At 38.2% G+C, this 18,422-nt stretch overlaps 1 protein-coding gene across 4 annotated transcripts in view; it reads right to left on the bottom strand.

The window, feature by feature from the left end:
- Positions 1-18,422, bottom strand: part of PIEZO2 (piezo type mechanosensitive ion channel component 2) — a 450,920-nt gene that overhangs the window by 12,045 nt on the left and 420,453 nt on the right. For all 4 annotated transcript variants that reach the window (XM_041744387.1, XM_041744552.1, XM_041744472.1 and 1 more), the window contains 8 exons: positions 18,041-18,299; positions 14,989-15,171; positions 11,318-11,570; positions 10,023-10,155; positions 9,170-9,317; positions 8,858-9,072; positions 3,277-3,435; positions 1,392-1,539 (listed from right to left, as the gene is read on the bottom strand). In XM_041744387.1, the coding sequence (XP_041600321.1) occupies positions 1,392-1,539; positions 3,277-3,435; positions 8,858-9,072; positions 9,170-9,317; positions 10,023-10,155; positions 11,318-11,570; positions 14,989-15,171; positions 18,041-18,299 (1,498 nt within the window). The remainder of the gene's footprint in view (positions 1-1,391; positions 1,540-3,276; positions 3,436-8,857; positions 9,073-9,169; positions 9,318-10,022; positions 10,156-11,317; positions 11,571-14,988; positions 15,172-18,040; positions 18,300-18,422) is intronic.

Raw genomic sequence — 18,422 nt, 5'->3', positions numbered from 1 at the left:
AAATTGCCCACCCACAGAACTGGGAGCAAAGAAAATGTTATTTTTAAACCACTAAGTTTGGGGAGCCTGGGTGGTCCAGTTGGTTAAGAATCTGACTCTTGGTTTCAGCTCAGGTCATGATCTCAGAGTTGTGAGATCAAACGCTGCATTGGACTCTGTGCTGAGAATGGCGCCTGAGTTGGATTCTCTCTTTCCTTCACTCTCTTTCCCTCCCGGCTCTATCTATCTATCTATCTATCTATCTATCTATCTATCTATCTATCATCTATCTATCTCTCTATCTCACTAAGTTTCAGGTAGTTTGATCACAGCAATAGATAACTGATATGGTGACTGTTGAATGAATAGCTCCCAGAGCTGGAGGTGGACCCACGCTTCCTGGCACAAATGTTCAAGGATGTGAGTACATGTCACTGTGTGTACATGGACACTTCTTGAGGCAGCCAAGCTATGATGGGGTAGCCTCAATTGCAAGAAAGTTCTTCATATGTCATTGAAACTTACCAGAACTTTTGCCCAATTGTCTTAATTCTGCTATCTTGAGTCTTAAAAATTAATTCAGACATTTCCTCTATTTCCCAGTATTTCAAATAGTTACAAATGGCTATTGTTTTTGCCTCCTTCCATATTTTTCTACTTCAGACAGAACAATTATTGGTTCTTCTTACTCTTTTCATTTGTTATGATTTCCAGACCCTTTGTCACCAAGATTGGTACCTTCAAAGTCCCTCTGGTAGAACAGCTCTCATGTTTTGGCATTTTAACAGCTTTTTACTCCTTAAAAATCAAGACAAGCTCTATGGTTTTAAGTTTCCTACCAGCCCTATCACCTTCACAAACCCCATAAACACAGATGTTAAACTTTGGAAAAATCCAACAAATAACAGTAATTCTATCCATATTTCAATCTTAATATTCAATCTAACAGGATAAGCAAATATTTGTACTTCAATTTCCTTTACACAAAGAAGTTATATCGTCCCATTGCTCATCAAAGGGTGAGTCAGAGGGTGATCCTGAGTCCAAGCCACCTGACCCCACATTCTCCACCACCCCACATTCTCTTCTGTTCCCAAATGAACCATTTAAGAATTATTGGGTCACAAAGCAATATATCATTTCTTCTTTTAAAAATAACTACAGTATACTTTGCCAAAACGGGAACACATCTGGATGCTGTTGCTGACTGAGGCAGTAGTGAGTCCAAAATCCCCAAGTCCACGGGTGGAAACCAATGGAACATTCATAGAACCTCCCAGTTTTTTGCCCTCTGCCTCCATTTATTTGGGCACAAAACTTACAGTTTCACATTAATCTCATAACCAGCTTGGATAGATGGGAAACCAAAAGATTATATCTTTTCTTTCCTTCTTCTTTTTTTTTTTTCTTACTTTTTCGGACTCACGCCAACACTTCAGGATGAATATGTGAGCATAGATGTCCTCCACACAGATCCAGCTGGAGAGGCTCAAGGTTGTGTCTGTCCACACCCAGTCCATCACAGCCCTCAACTCAGTCAGAAAGGGAACGAGGCGGAACCTGCCAGAAACCGCATCTTGTTAGACAAGATTGTGAGGTGACCCTCTTCACTCTCCCAACCCCAGGAGCTCATTTAGTTTCTTATTGTTTCAGTCCTTGTGACTCAGGGAACATTCTCAGGGAGACTCTTATGGGAAAATGCAACTTGGAGTTACAATCTCTTCCTATCATGAATCAATGTATAAATTAGTATTGCCAATTCCTTTTTCCATTTTTTTTTCCTTTTTGCTGGTGGTCATAAATTAGGATTTCCTTTTTAAGTAAGTTTGAAGATGTCCTCTCCACTTTCTCTTATCAAAGCTTTGTAGTTTTCATTGTCCAAATCTTTCTTTGGTTAAAGTTATGTCTAAGTAGTTCATTGTTTTTCATGCTGCCATGAATGAGATGATTTTATTTGTTTCCATGATGTTTTGCTTTTAGCCTATGGAAACACCACTGATTTCTTCATATTGATTTTACAACCTGCAACTTTACACTGAATTCATTGATTACTTCCAACAGTTTTCAGGTTGAGACTTTAGGATTTTCTATACCTTAAAATGCTATCTTCTGAAAAAAAAAAAACCCACAAACAAACAAAAACAAAAAGCAAAAACCAAAAAAAAAAACAAAAACCCCAACAACCATAATTTTACTATTTTAAGCATTTGCTTATGAGAATCTGTTGGCTAGAGGATTATCGAATATTGGGGTTTTGCTGTTGAATGAACTAGGAAAAGCTATATACCTGGTATGTGAAAGATGAGGGCAAATGAGAGATGTCAGAAGGAGCAAGACATAGTAGAGCCCATACCTTATAGACTCAGTAAATGGATGCCTAAGTTTAATAAAATTCTGGCTTAGCTTCTTGTATTAAGGAATGGGTTGGCCTGGGCTCCTCTTGGGTCTGGGGACTATTCCTTCTTTTTTGACTAACACAGAGCTTCTCTCAGGCTGGAGAACCTGGGTGCACCTCAGGGCCTTCAGAGCAGCTTGGGTTATCACTCAGAAATTCTCCCCTAGGCCACTCAGCTCTGCCAAGTGAACACTAGTTCCACCCCTGGAAGAAATATCAGGCCATACATAGAACAATACTAAATGACTCACTGAGCATGCTCAACACCTCTTCTGTGAGTAAGTTACCCATCCCTAAATCTAGTACAACCAAGGAGCCAGCAGTGCTGTGAGCAGCCCAGCCTTTTATGGTGTGGTATAATTTCCAGGGGAACAGAGAAGAGACACTACCAAAGAAATCCTCACACAGAAAAGCTAATATATTTCATTTGAGTAGCTAACATTATTAGTAGGTTGATGTTAGGTGGAATAAATGGCCCTCTCCAATGGAGGAAATCATTGTAAACACAAAATCCTAAAGGTATTTTGAAATAGCCCAGGTTCCAAATTTCTGTTCCACTGAGCCCAGAAATATATTAATACCTAAGGATCATGTATCCCTATTTTTCATTCTGAAATATTACCATAGTAACTATGCAGGATAGGACAATAGAGAATGATGATTCTAGATAATGATTCTAGAACAATATACTGGCAAGTTATGTGGCAACTAACTACTTTCTACACATACAAAGATATTTAAAGAGGCATATCCATCTTTTTCCAGACATCCTAAGAGTTCCATGACGATCTATATTGCTACATCAATGTTCTGCACCTTCCTGTTTCTTCCCAAGGAACCAAAATGCCTTTCTATTGCCAGTCATTCCTCTGTGACTGTGACAATACAGAGTCTTTCCTTACCCTTGAAACAAGAAGAGGTTGACATAATTGTAGCTCTTGGTGAGGAAATTTCCTAGAACTCGTGTTGGGTAGCCACAACGGATTTGGTAGGCAGACAACCCGAAGTAAACACATTTCACAAAGTACCAAAGCTGAGCAACCAGGTTCTGGCTGAACTTCCTAAAATGTCAAAAAACAGAAAAGTAAAATATTGGAATATTCTTCTGGCACAAAATGACATCAGTTTAGGATTAAAAAAAAAAAAAAGCTTAAGTGTCCCTCTGCCACTTAGAGTCAATTCAGTCAGTTGTAAGAATCCTCTACATAGATCACCTTAAAGGCAAACAAAGTAGGTTAGGAAAATCTAATAATTAAAAACAAATTTATAAATGGTGTCTTCAACGTGTTAGTGCATTATTCAGTTACTTAGTCTATAATTAAACTAATTTATTTTAAAGCAAATCTACGAATTATCATTTTCTCCCAATGTGGAAAATGCTGCTAACATGATTCAAATTAAAGCTCATAAAAAAGCATTTTTTTTTGTTTACTTTAAATGATACATAATTTGGAAGATGTAGAAGAGTTTTGAGAATTGAGTTCCCTGCTTCCCTTGATTTTTTTTTTTCTATACATTTATAAAGATAGGTCATGGATTAACAGTTTCACAACCCAGATTTTGGTTCCAGTTGTGTTAACAAGCTATAGAGTTTGTTCCTCAAGATATCATGCTCAAGACATTCATGTCTTTATTTGAAGATTTTCCCTGCCTTTGAAAAATATATGATTCCATAATCTAACATTCTTTCCTTAATGATGTCTTCAGTAATAGAGATGGTAGTCCTTTCTCCTGGTGAATAATTAATGAAGAGACCCATAGTGCTATACAGTTCATAAATGCTAGCATAAGTTTGAGGGAAAACTTGGTGGAACTATATTTCACGCCAGAAAAAAATCTGGAACACATTTTCAAAGGATGGTGAGCCACAGGACCATTTTTAACTTTGTATAAATGCAGAATTCTGTGAGAATCTTAAACATGGTCAACACATTTTTAAAAGGAAATAAAAAATAAGACTTTTGACTCAGCAAGACCTAGGTATCATTTTCCCTGGATTTAAAATTAAGAACAATACTTAGTTTCTTATACATGAAGTGTGTTACTCTTTATGTTTCAGAATTGTCTCTTAATATTTATTTTTGATATTAGAAGAAGTTGTGGTTTTTTTGTTTGTTTGTTTTTTACTGAAAATAGCTATTTAGTTGGCCACATCTAAGAACCAGCCAGGAACACATGGGCCTTTGTGTCTCAGGGGCATAAGGATCTATGTAGATCTCAATAACCAGAAATCTCAAAAATATTGCTTATTAGTGTCTCTGCTGTAGAGAAACCAGCTTCAGTATTTCAGGTCCTAATAAATTAAATATACTTGACCATCACTTAGCACTTGACAAGTTATTTATAACTATATCAGACATTTTACAGAGAATCCATAGCAACTATTCCTCCTATCCCTTTCTAGGGGCTGTCTCCATTGGTACAGTAGTAGTAGGAATGAGCAGTCTTTTAGCTCTTCAGGGAAATGCCTTTGGATTTTACAGATAATTTATACAAAAACTGCACAAAGAAAAATTCGACATCTATCAAAATTATAATCAAAGACATAAAACTGTTGTTTTTCTAGCCCTAATTAAAGGAACTACTCATTGTTTGATGACAATTGTTGAATGTTAAGTGTTCAATCACTAAATTGTATACCTGAAATTAATATTACACTCTTTGTTAACTAACTGGAATTTAAATAAAAACGTAAAAACATACAAACAAACAAACAAACATATCCCTTCCTACAACCTTAAAGTGAATCAACTTGGAATAAGAAATAGTTAATCTGCTAATCTGTTAATAGTTAATCTGATTACTTCAGTTCCTGAAGTAATCCTGTGAAATCTAATTAGGGACATTAAGGTTATCCTATAATGGAAGACCTTTTCCTTTGGTTGTCTCTCCATGTTTTATTACTTGAGTATGGAGTCAGACCTTACTCATGTCTCCGTCCCCCACAGTATCTGCCACACAGTTCTTTGTAGACTATATCAACCACTGAACGTTTGTGGACTAAATCATATGCATATACACAGAAAAAGCCATTTATCAGGTTAATTATTCAAAATACTGGAGTGTCCTGATGCTCAGTATTATAACCAGTAGCCATAATTTTTTCTCTGTAGAGTTTAAAACTCCTAATCTGTTCCTCCCCTTATTCTTTTCCTGTTTTGAAAAGGATTTAGACAATATGATGATTAATGAGTGTTTTATTTTGCACAATAAGGAATTTAAGTTTTCAGGAACAATATCTGAAAGAGAAAAAATGAATTTGGGATGTCAACAAGTAATGGCAGCATGGCTTGAAATGTCATGAAATTATGCTGTCACTGACATGCTGGTAATGAAGACTCAAGGTTCAACAATTCTAACATCTTGAATTAAACATCCAAAAATAAAGATAGGGTTATTCATTGCATTAGGAATGGCCATTTAGGTGGGGCTTAAAAGTGAGATCCAATGAGATAAAAATGATCTCTGAGTCCATTAAAAAAATATTTATAGCAGCTTTATTTGTTTTTTTTTTTCTTTTTAATTTTTTTTAAATTTATTTATGATAGTCACACAGAGAGAGAGAGGCAGAGACACAGGCAGAGGGAGAAGCAGGCTCCATGCACCGGGAGCCTGACGTGGGATTCGATCCTGGGTCTCCAGGATCACGCCCTGGGCCAAAGGCAGGCGCCAAACCGCTGCGCCACCCAGGGATCCCAGCAGCTTTATTTGTAATTGCCAAAGAAGTAGAAACAACCCAAATGTCCTTCAACTTTTCTATGCTTAAACACTCTTTGGTACATTTATACAATAGGATACTACCAACTAACAAAAAATATTTAAGTAGTGACACATGCAACAACATAGATTAATATTAAATACATAATGCCAAGTGAAAAGAGCCAGCCTCAAAAGCCACAGAATGTGTGATTCCATTTATACGACATTCTGCGAAAGGCAAAATAGTAGGAACAGAAAATGGATGTGCCAGGAGCTAGAGGTGAGGGAGAAGGATCCTATAAAGGGCACAGGAAAGTTTTTGGATGATGGAACTATTCAATATATTTTTAAGTTTTTATCATTTTTTATTTTTTTTTGTTTTTTCTTTAAAAGATTTAATTTATTTATTTGAGAGAGAGCGATAATGAGAGCAAGCATTAGTAGAGAGTAGGGGCAGAGGCAGAAGCAGATGCCTGCTGAGGAGGGAGCCCGATGCGAGGCTCAGTCCCAGATCTCAACACTCACTACCATGGGTGTTAAATGTGATTTATTTCTGAGTTGATATATATAGAAATATTTATAGAGAAAAATCACATTTATTCTAAAGACTAATGAATGAGATCTACAATGTTTTCATGAGCAAATTCTAGTATTTTTACAAAAAGTTTGGCTTAATCTGAATTATTTTCTATCAGCCAAGCTATCTTTATTCTCCCCATACACAGTATGGTGTGAAAGACTTATTGGGCTATTGGTAGTTTTCTGGGTAACAATCCTTTCTTTACTTAGTTCTACTTCAGACTCATGGAAAATTATCCTAATTCCATTTTTCCTTTTAAAATATTTGCATTGTCACTAAAATCAAAAGATCAGAGCCTAACCATTTAGGCAAGAGCAGACAGGTAGCTCTAGCATTGTCAGAAGATGTTTGGATATCCTCATTAGAAATGATATTTAAATCAAGTTATGAATCACATAAATGAAAGAAGTTTTCATTACTTTCTAATCACACTTTGTAAAAGCATTTGCCAGCCTGATATTAATGTTATTAATGAAGCTTGGCCAGGAATGGCCTTTGAGGTATGATAAAAGGATCAATTTTATTGTTAAACATGAAGACTTTTAATGATATGTTCAGTTTTTTAAAGATTTTATTTATTTATTCATGAGAGGCATATATATAGAGAGAGAGAGGCAGAGACACAGGCAGAGAGAGAGAAGCAGGCTCCATGCAGAGAGCCCGATGCGGGACACAATCCTGGGACTCCAGGATCATGCCCTAGGCTGAAGGCAGATGCTCAACTGCTGAGCCACCCAGGGATCCCTAATGATATGTTCATTTAAAAGATCATTCCTATTACATTATATGGGTGCCTCCATGTCCCCGAGTGCTGACCCTTTGCTCACATAATCCCCCATTTATAGAATCCTCTCTTGTTTCTCTTCTATCCATTGACCCATTTATTTGTTCATGCATTAAGCACCAACTTGGCCTCAAGCAGTGTTTGGGTGGAGGCACCCCAGGAAATCTAAAGAGTGAGGAGGAGGAGTGGTTCGGAGGCAGGACAGAAGAGCAGTGGACAAGGTCCTCTGAGATGTGGAAGGACACGGTGCTCTTGGGGAACTGAAGAGGGTCAATATAGCTAGAGCTTAGAGTTGCAGGAGACAGACTGAAAGGCAGCAGCCAGCCATGTCCAAGGATGTCACCAGCCCTTTCCTCATGGAACTTTAGGCTGCTCTTTTTAGGTCACCCCACCTCCCACCCCATCTCCAGCGCATCTTAACCAGCAGCAGTGGCTATATTAACAACAACAGCATCATGGCGTCATGGGGCCGAATGCTTCCGTCCTCTCCTCTCCCCCCACCAGGCACTTTCCAAACATTGTCACATTAAACAAAACTAGCCTATGTGGCAGACACTACTGTCATCTGCGGCCCACCACCCCTCTATATTTTCTTCTATTAAATGGTCTCCATTTTTTTGCATCCATTTTTCATATGAAATAGTCTGGTATCCTCTCATCTTCTTTATAATCCTGTAAGGCCATGCTCCAGTTCATCTTTGTCTCATTGTAGAGACAATCACAATGGAAGGACCATAGTTTTCTCAGATCACTAAGGCTATCACTCCTTTCATTCTGAAAAACCTATTTCTACAAATACACATGGATACGCAATGAAAATGTTTTTGAGGAACCGACTCACATTTTGGATCACACCAAATTTACTATTGATAAAGATCTTTAACTTTTTTATTTTTATTTTTTTAAGATTATATTTATTTATTCAATATATATATTGAATATATAGAAATATATATAATATTGAATAATTGATATAATAAATAAAATATAAATATAATAAATAATATATTGAAAAATTTATTGAAGAAATATAATCTTTATATATATAATCTATCTATATCTATATCTATATCTATCTATCTATCTATATATATATATATAGAGAGAGAGAGAGGAAAAGAGAGAGAGAGAGAAAGAGAGAGAGAAGGAGGCAGAGACACAGGCAGAGGGAGAAGCAGACTCCATGCAGGGAGCCTGATGTGGGACTCGATCCTGAGACTCCAGGATCATGCCCTGGGCCAAAGGCAGACACTGAACTGCTGAACCACCCAGGGATCCCCTAACTTTTTTAACCCATGGTGCCCTTCTCCCATGCTTCCATCTGTACCTGGTGATTCTGCTGTGGTCATGCATATGGGACAGTAATCTTCTGGAGCTTATTTGCATTAAAGTGGGCACATGTCTCCAGCCTCCAACTTACCTCTCAGTCACACCAGGCAAGATGAAGAACATCCAGAAGTGAATTCCAAACACGAGAATGACCTGAAAAATGACCTTTCCCAATACAGTCTTCCTGAGGTATAGTGCTCGGTCCACCACCATGGTTCCAAACTGAATGAGGACCATCACCAAAAAAGGCCCAGGAACCTGGTCCTCTGACAGGGAAGAAGTGATGTCTGCTGCTGCTGAGTGTTTCTGGGAAGGAAACAATAGGTTCAGGCACAAGTGGCACTTCACAAGATAACATCACTCTTACTCATTGGATGTGCAGTGGCCTCTGCCCCCAACCTACCCCAAAGGCCCAGAAGCCAAAGACGATGATGACAAAGTCAACAGTGTCGGCCAGGAACATGAGCACATACACGTCAGTCACAGCACTATAGTCTGGGTGGATGAGGTCGTAGAAGAACTGTCTGATGGGCACATATATTTGCAGAGTCCTGCAAAACAGAGACCCCCAGCACTTGCTTCAGGAGGGGCAAGATGGGAGGAGTGATCAGATACTGCCATCATTCCATTCCTCTGCATCCCTCTTTCCAAGTAGGTCACACCTCTCTTGTCAGACTCAGCAGAGTCCAGTAGGGTAGCTCCTGCTCTAACAGAGTGTAGACAAATTCATTGCCAAGGAAGGCACTGTGGCCCTTTTTGCCCATGAGACCACAGGCCTCTTCTCTTGCTTGAAGCATAGCAGAGCTGTCTAAAGTCCCAGAAATGAGAGGTTGGGCAGAATGGGTGAGGAGGGTCAAAGTGTACAAACTTCCAGTTATAAAACAAGTTATCCCAGGGATGTAATGCACAGCATGGTAACTGCAGTTAATCCTATACTGTACATTAATCTTATTCTCATTATAAGAAAACAATTTTGTAACTATATGTGGTGACGAATGTTAACTAGACTATTGTGGTGATCATTCCTCAGCATATGCATGTATCGAATCATTATGTTATATACCTGAACTAAACCTAATTTTATATGTCAATGATATGGAACAATATGATAATGGGTCATTTTCTTGTACCTTAAGCAGATGATGTTTGCTATATGAGAAGTATCTGCTCTTTGCCCCTGGTTTATATGAAACAACTGATACCAGCTACCTGGTCCTAAAATAAAACACACCACTCAAGTGTCTTCATGCACTCACTTCTTTATGGTAAATGCTTTTGCTTTGATTAAATGTTCTTGAAGCTTTTCCATATAAAGTTCCCTTTTACTTTTCTGCTTGATGCTTAAAACACTGCTTCCTTTTTGGCTGCTGTTTCGGGTGCTTGTGCTGCCTAGAAATAAAAAGAAACCAAGATGTCCTGAGTTACAGTTTGTTGACATAAATACTGCAGAGGCCCCTTGGAATCCCCATGGCAGTGGGATGGCTTGAAATGGTGAGTATACACAGGTGCCTGTAAGGACAGTGACTGAGGATTTGGGATGTGCAGTTTCTTTCCTTCCTTCTTTCTTTCTTTTTTTTTTTTAAGAGGTTTTATTTGTTTATTCATGAGAGACACAGAGAAAGGCAGAGACATTGGCAGACGGAGAAGCAGGCTCCCCATAGGGAGCCTGATGCGGGACTTGAATCCAGGACCCTGGGATCACAACCTGAGCCAAAGGTAGACACTCAACGGCTGAGTCACCCAGGGGTCCCTGGAATCTGCAGTTTCATCTCTGCCTCCACAGTAAAATGCATCTGGGGCTTCTACACCCAACACTGGTTCTTTCTAGGGTTGTTATGAAAGAGGAAGAAAGAGACTATAAGAACAGTTTTTATAGTGCCACTGGGGCCGCAGGTTGTGGGGCTTCCAAATTGGGTCCATGGCCCCTGCCTTTTTCATGTCCAGATTTCTCTAACTGTAAAATGAATATTGGATGACTGCTGATGTCTGCCTGAAAAATGCATCCCAAGGATGAATACACAGGTGTTTGGAAAGCTTCAGGCAGGATCACTATAAATACAAAAGCCCAATTTCTGCAAGAATGACAACTGTAGAGCTATTCATCTGCTGATGATACTTACTGGTTAGTATGAAATGAACAACCAGGTTAGGGTATAAATTAATGGTTTTACTAAAAATTCCCTTGATTAAATCTTAAAAAATAGTGATTTATAGCATTCTGGTTACCTCCAGCAGAATCTCTGGATAGGACTTAAAAACTAGCTTGTGCCCACATAGGCAATATGCTAGCCATTTTTCACAATCACCTGAAATCCTTGCCCTGGGAAGGAATTGGACATTTTGAAGAATGAGGTGACTGCCCCAGGTCACACAGCTGAGTCAGGATCTCAACCCAGGTCTGTCTGATTTCAAAGTACTGTATTCTCATATCACATCTCTCTCTTTGACAGCACAAAATAAACACCTCTGCCCAAGACCCAGACCCCCTGGCATCAGAACAACCAGAAAACTCAGGAGTTATTCCAGCTTGAGGATATCATGCAACAGATACCTCTTTTGGACCTATTGGAAGAAAAGCTGGATCTGGGGGATATCTGGGAGCTGCTTCCCGATCGCTTCCTCCGGATGGCGGTGGACTGCTCAGGGAAGGACACGTGCACTGACTCTGCGGATGCGGCCAGGTTGATGGATTTCAGAGAATCGGAGGAGGCCCTCCTGCCACGACTGAGGGAGAGCTCATCATCTGACTCTTCTTTGTCTGTGCCACTGTCAGTGATGTCATCTTCATCCCACAAACCATGGCACTGAGAAAGCAGAACAGACAATTCAGGTGGTCGTTTCTGGTGACAGAGCCACTATTCTGCTCTCTGGCATCACATCCCCCATGATTAGAAAGCCAAAAGTGAAATATGGTGACTATAGTTGGTGACACTGTATTATATAACTGACATTTGCTAAGAGTTAGAATTTAAATGTTCTCACCGAAAAAGAAAATAAAAAGGAAAAGAACACAGATACCTATGGAAGGTGATGGGTACTAATGAACTCTATTGAGGGAATCCTTTCATGGTATCTACGTAAATCACATCACCATGATGTACACTTTAAATATACTATAATTTTTTTGTCATTCATACTGCAGTAGAGCAGAGAAAATGTTAGAAAACCGATGGATTCTAGAAAAGCTTATTATCTAGATGTTTATGATGGTCCCATTAGAGTGGGTATAGGTGAGTGCAGTTCATTTGAGTTTGGTTAATTAATTGACATGGAAGTAGATGATGTTTGGCAGATGGAGTAAAAGTGAAATTATAATCACTTGACTTGTTATTGAGTGAAAGTACTTTCTAGAACATATTTCTCTGTGCTTACAAGTAGCATTTTAAATATCAACGGGTGAATTTACCCCAGCACCCCATGCTCACCAAGTGTCTATACTTAAATACTGATGCTGTCCCTCCCTCAACCTACACAGTAAGATGTGAACCCTCGGATCACTCATGGCTGAGTCAGGAACAGAGCTGCAAATGCTTTACTCGAAAAATCTGGGTCCACATATGAGACAGAGATTGTGATGCACTCTGCAGAGTTTGGATTTTGCTTTAGAGAAATGGGCAAAAGGAGCTGGTAAGACAGAGAGGAAGACGGCTAGCCGAGGAGGCTGAGAAAAACCAAGGACCTTGCTGGTGCGAGATGCTACCTAGACAGCAAATGCCCCTTACAATGACCTTGCTGCTACTGCTCGAAGGTCCCCAGTGAGCCTACTGCCTCCTGAGTTCCTAGACTGCTAGGCTATGTATTTATTCCCCAGGACCTCACCCAGTCCTCCCTCTGACATGAGCTATAGAGAATAAGAGCTCCGGGCCAATTTACTAAAATTCAGTTTGTCGAAAAACAACTTGGAGAATGATTAATTCACTAAAAGACAAAGTCACCTAATTTACAGATTATTCATAAATATAAATAGATATATTATTTCTAAAAGATATTCAGTGGATGCTATTCTTTTTTTTTTTTTTTTAATTTTTATTTTTTATTTTACGATAGTCACAGAGAGAGAGAGACAGAGAGGCAGAGACATAGGCAGAGGGAGAAGCAGGCTCCATGCACCGGGAGCCCGATGTGGGATTCGATCCTGGGTCTCCAGGATCGCGCCCTGGGCCAAAGGCAGGCGCCAAACCACTGCGCCACCCAGGGATCCCTAGTGGATGCTATTCTTATAAACATAACAAACTTTCTAGATTTTCATAATGGGATTTTTAAATTTGTATCTATTTCATCTATTTCTTTTAAATCACTTTTTCTTTTAAATCATTTTAAACATTTTCCCCTCTTTTGCCAGCATTTGAAGATACTTAGATTCCTTTACTATTTTCCATGGTAGCATATTTGTTAGTGAATTCTTCCAATTATTTATAAACATTTCTAGCAATTCATACCAAATAAGATAGTTTTAAGCACTTCTGAAAGTTCCAGTTTGAGTTGTTTGGTTTCCATAGTAGCATTGTTTAAGAGGTTTCCATAGTTGTAGGGTAGTTTTGTCTTCTTATGAAATATCTGTCATTCCAAAAACTATTTAATATCATTAGCCAAAATTCCATCACAGTAGTACCTCAAATACATTCATCATACATACAAAATTTTCTAAGAAGAAATCACTGAAAGTATATTAATATGAAACACCAAAATTTTGTTTACTATATGCTTTACATTTTTTTTAAAAGAGTGAGCAGTAGGAGAGGGGCAGTGGAGGAGAGAGAGAATCTTAAGCAAGATCCATGCCCAGTGCAGAGTCTGATGCAGGGCTCGATCTCACAACCCTGAGATCATAACCAAAGCTGAAACCAAGAGTTGGACACTTAACCAACGGAGCCATCTAGGCACCCCTGCAATTTTGTAAATGATGCACAAAAGGGTATAACAAGTTGCCAGAGAGTTCTAAAGTGACCAAATTTATATAATCATGTATTTTTAAAAAAATAATTGAGGTATAATTGATATACAACAGAATACCACCATGTCTTAAATGCAGAAATTTAAACTTCAATTTCTAGAACTAAGAAAATGCTGTTAGTACATTTGTTAATATATTCATAACAAGAGTTAGTAAATTGTATGAATTCAGGTAATTTATCAGAAGAACTGGAAAATTCAGGCAAATTTGATTTTGGCCAACTGGTTTCCTTGGAAAGCATACCTTTGCCAACCCACCCCTGAGACCCAGGTAAGGTGATCCCTGAGTGGAGGGTTAGGGACTTGCACATTTTGTAAGGTGATGAAGATCCTGACCAAGCTATATGCAGAGGAAGCCCAGTTTGAAATAGCACAATGAATAGGACAGAGTTGAACACACTGTTACATATGTATGTGTTTGTGTGTGTGTATTAACTTATGTCAGCTTGTTCTAAAGAGGAACTTTAATAAAGATACCACTTGATACAATGAATTTAAAATATTTTATAAAAGGAGGTCATTTTAAAATAAGAGATGGAAGTCTCAATTGGCACATTGATACATGAAATGTATATTATGCAGCAATTTCCAGTTTTTAGAGATGAGTAGCATATTTGCAAGATTAGCCTTTAGTTCACAGTGTACAAGAACAAAAACCCACATTGTTTTTCAGAGGTAATGACAATAGTTACTGAACCTGAGATAGGCCATCCTGTAGATAGGTCTTCTCAGAGTGATGTAATGAACGGCTTTCTCAACAGTAAGCTTACAAGAAGCCCAGCCCTGGGCTTCACTTAGCCATTTAATGTATGGTCTCTCACTAAAGCTAATAGGTTCATGACAAGAAACATCCAACAAAAGCAATTCTTCTAAAAGAAAATAGGCAGAAGTTGGAACTGAGATGAGAGGCAATATGATCCACCCCAAATTGTAACTCTCTGGTATTCTGGCTTAAACAAGGAGCAGAATTTAGTGTACATCATCCAAGAAATTACCACAAATATGGATTAAGCATGATATGTTCATAATAGAGGTAGAAATATTAGGGAATTTTCTCGCAGATGTTATAAGTTCCATTACTGAGCACATAGTGTTAGAGAAAACATCCACTAAATGAACAGAACTGTTAAAAAAAGAAAAAGAACATACAAGTAGATTCAGTCATTGGCCTCCTGGCCTCATCACCAATCCTAATGTTCAGCTTCTCTAGGAATATCACAGGTGGCTGCAATTATAAACATGTGCTCATTAGGTGTTAATGTACCATACCTTTAAAATTGATCGATGGAAGAAAAGAGCCAGGAGCTGAATGAGATCATAAAGGACATAACCTTCTTTCTTTTCCACTCCTATGATATTGGGTGGGTGGTAAGGCTTATCTTTGTTCAATTCCACATTCTTGTTCCAGGGAAAAAACCCAAATTGGAAAAAATACTTGACCACAATTGCCACCTACACATGGATGGTGGAAATTAAAAAAAAAAAAAACTCCTTTTAAGAATGGTTATATATGAAAAACAGTGATAAAAAAATTAAGAAAAATGATCATTTCATAGTTTGGGTGATAATTATGAATACAACTATGTAGAATAATAACATTATGATTCTCACATTAACTTTAGACCAAGAGTAATATTTTACTTTCACTAGTGCCTCTGATTGCAGATATACATGAGGGCCCGTCAGGTTACTCATGACACCTACTTAAATGATTTTCTCTATTTTTGAGGACTTGGATAATCTATACTGATATAATTATTCAGTTACTAAAATATGGTAATGGGGAAAAACTTGAACAAAAATAAGTTTATATTTTACACATTGCTTTAATTTATAATCTTTCTGAGAATTTTAGTCATTTTTGATGCCTATTTTCACTTTCTTCTGACCTCTCTCTTCCCACCATTTTATTGTTCCCTGGAATTTCTCCTCAAGAAGAAATAAAAGTAGTAAAACAAAGACTTTCCAGTTGTGGTGACTAGTTCAGGGTATAAATGTTATAGAGAGGAATTTTGTAGCAAAGACATGTGAGAGAACTGATGCTCTTTATTTAAGCATCCCTCTAAAATTTGTGTCACCAGAGATTAATTGAAACATATGCAATTCATCAATAAAAATATTTTTAAAAGTCCTCTTTTGTCCTAGAGTCTCATTTTATCTCTTCTCCTGTCTCTTTCCTTCTTACAGTCAGCTTCTGTAAAGAACACTCCTGTGTTCCTTATCATGATGAGCAGCACCGCCACATACTGGATGCCAGAGCAGAAACCTGAAGCTCATCTTTGCCTTTCCCCTTCTCACTCACACCCCAAACTGTTTTAGTCACTTACTAAATTGTCTCATTTACCCACTCATCTTCAATATTATCGCCGTTGGGTCAGTTCACAGTCTATGAACTCTCACCAAGACACTTTAAAACAGTTTCCTAGCTGGTGTCATCTTTCATTTTGTGTAAAATCTTGCTAAAGACAAACATGACTGAGACCTGCCTCTGTTCAAATGCTTCCATGTCAAGAGGAGAAAGTCCTGAGCATAAACCCTGTTGACATTCCCAAGAGCCTGCTACTGTGCTATCCACTCACAGCCACTGGAAGCCACCTGTCATTCTTGGCACATGACACAGTGTCTTATGTCTTTGTTTCTTTGCATAGGTTATTCCCAATGACTTGCAGCTCCCTTTGCCTTCCATCCTTTGGTGACCTTACAATCATCTCTAAGACTCAGGTCTAAGATGTCCTTCACTGAGAAGTTGCCATGCCAGCACTCAGGCTGCATGAGGCACAGTATCCATCTTTCTTACATACTCTAAGGCAGTCTTGTGTCCTGTTATAGAGCAGTTATTTGCTTACAGTGATGTTTGCCACATTGGTCTGTGAGGCATTGAGAAACAGAAAAACAACTTAAAAAAAAAAAAAAGACTTACTGTTCTCTTCTTATGCCTAGAACAATTCTAGGGTTTTGGCACATAGTCTAAGTTGTACAGTGAATTAACATCAACTTAATTTTCCACTTCCTCACTCCTCAGTGTCACAGAGAAAATCGAGAACCCAGTTTAACTTAATTAGGAAGATTTTACTTTATGATCAAAGTGACATATAAGCAGATCTTGTTCCCTTTTCTAAATTGTTAGCACCTGCTCTTATTTTACTTCTAGGTTGGAAACTCCTTCACAAGGAGTTATTAGAACAGACCCACTCCCCAAATAGGGAGTCATTTATGGATCACAAAGTGATGTAATGGAAGTAATACTTAAAAATTATTGTTTTAGCAAGATTGTGATGGACAGGCTACTTAAAACAATAGATACATATTTGGATTTATATATATATATTTTTATTTTTATAAGCATTTAAATGAATTTAAAGAATTATTATGAAAATGAGATACATGATACCTTAAACCAATACTTTTGAGATGATTTGACAAAAACTGTTTTATTTTACTGATTTACCTATTAACGTATAAAATCTCTAAAATCTAAATGTACATCCATCATGAATTCTATCCTTTAAGAAGCAATTACAGTACCATTGTTAGTGAAAACTTTTCCTTATGAGTCAGGTAAGAAAATCAGCTTTCTTCACAGACCCCAGAACACAAATAACTACAATAACCCAAGGCACAAAGTCTATAGAGTCTCCCGTTTTATTCCCAAATTTATTGTTGTCACAGGAATTTGTGATCTTCTATATATTTAATAAGGAAAACAGAAAAGCAAGTTTAGACAACTGGGAAGAGTGTCTCCTGTCCCCTCACATGTGATGAAAACAAGCTAATTTACCCTTGTTTCATTCAGATTTTTAGATAAGCGCTCATATGACTTTGTGTTCTGGTGTGTGGAAACTGGCATTTAGGCTTAAAAATGGAAAATACGACTGTTGTATCAAACTATATTCAAAATGCTTACTGTATTGTTTAATTTGGCATCCATTCACTGAATATCCACTGGCACCAAGGCATTACACTTAGTTCTGCATAACACATTATCTCAGTGGTTAACATCATAGGACAGATGACCAGATTTCAAAAGCCTAGACCCCACCATTTGCCAGTTAGGTAACTCTGGTCAATTATTTAATCTCACCAAAGCTGTTTCCTTCTCTGTTAAATGGAATGATGTTAGCACATATCTTGTGTGAGGTGTGTAATGTGAAAAGACACACACAATTGCTAGCATTCAGCAGCTGTTCGTAATAATTACGTGCCTATCTAAGAGCATCCATCCTAACTGAATGTCCTATGTAAAGCTGTCCTGGAGACAGGGCAGGCCTGCCTAGAGTAAATGCCAGCAGCAATTTCCAGGAAGGTTCCACCCCAAGCTTACCTCTGTGTAGACAATGGCCATCATCCAGAATCGTCTACTGGGCCTGGGGACAGATAGCATGGCCCAGAGGAATATCAGAATGGGAAGCACAAGAGTGATCATGGAGGCAGAGACCATGTGGTTTAGTATGATCACAAAATAGCACACCATTTCTGAGCGGGCCACCAGAGTGTTGTACATGGCATAGAATAACAGCAAGAACCGGGGCTGGCCAACGTAGAATTTCTCTGACTCTTCAAGCTCATCATCATGGAACATCCTGTAAAATAAACAATGCAGTGATAAATTCATCTTAATTTCTCCAAATTACTGATTTCCACCTTGCATGATCCCTCCTGTCCCTCCCCACTTCCCATGTCCTCAGATTCCTGGTGGAGTCAAC

Source organism: Vulpes lagopus, chromosome 1 (genome assembly GCF_018345385.1).
Source record: "Vulpes lagopus strain Blue_001 chromosome 1, ASM1834538v1, whole genome shotgun sequence".
Taxonomy (NCBI): Eukaryota; Metazoa; Chordata; class Mammalia; order Carnivora; family Canidae; genus Vulpes; species Vulpes lagopus.
This window is presented reverse-complemented; position numbering and strand designations above follow the sequence as displayed.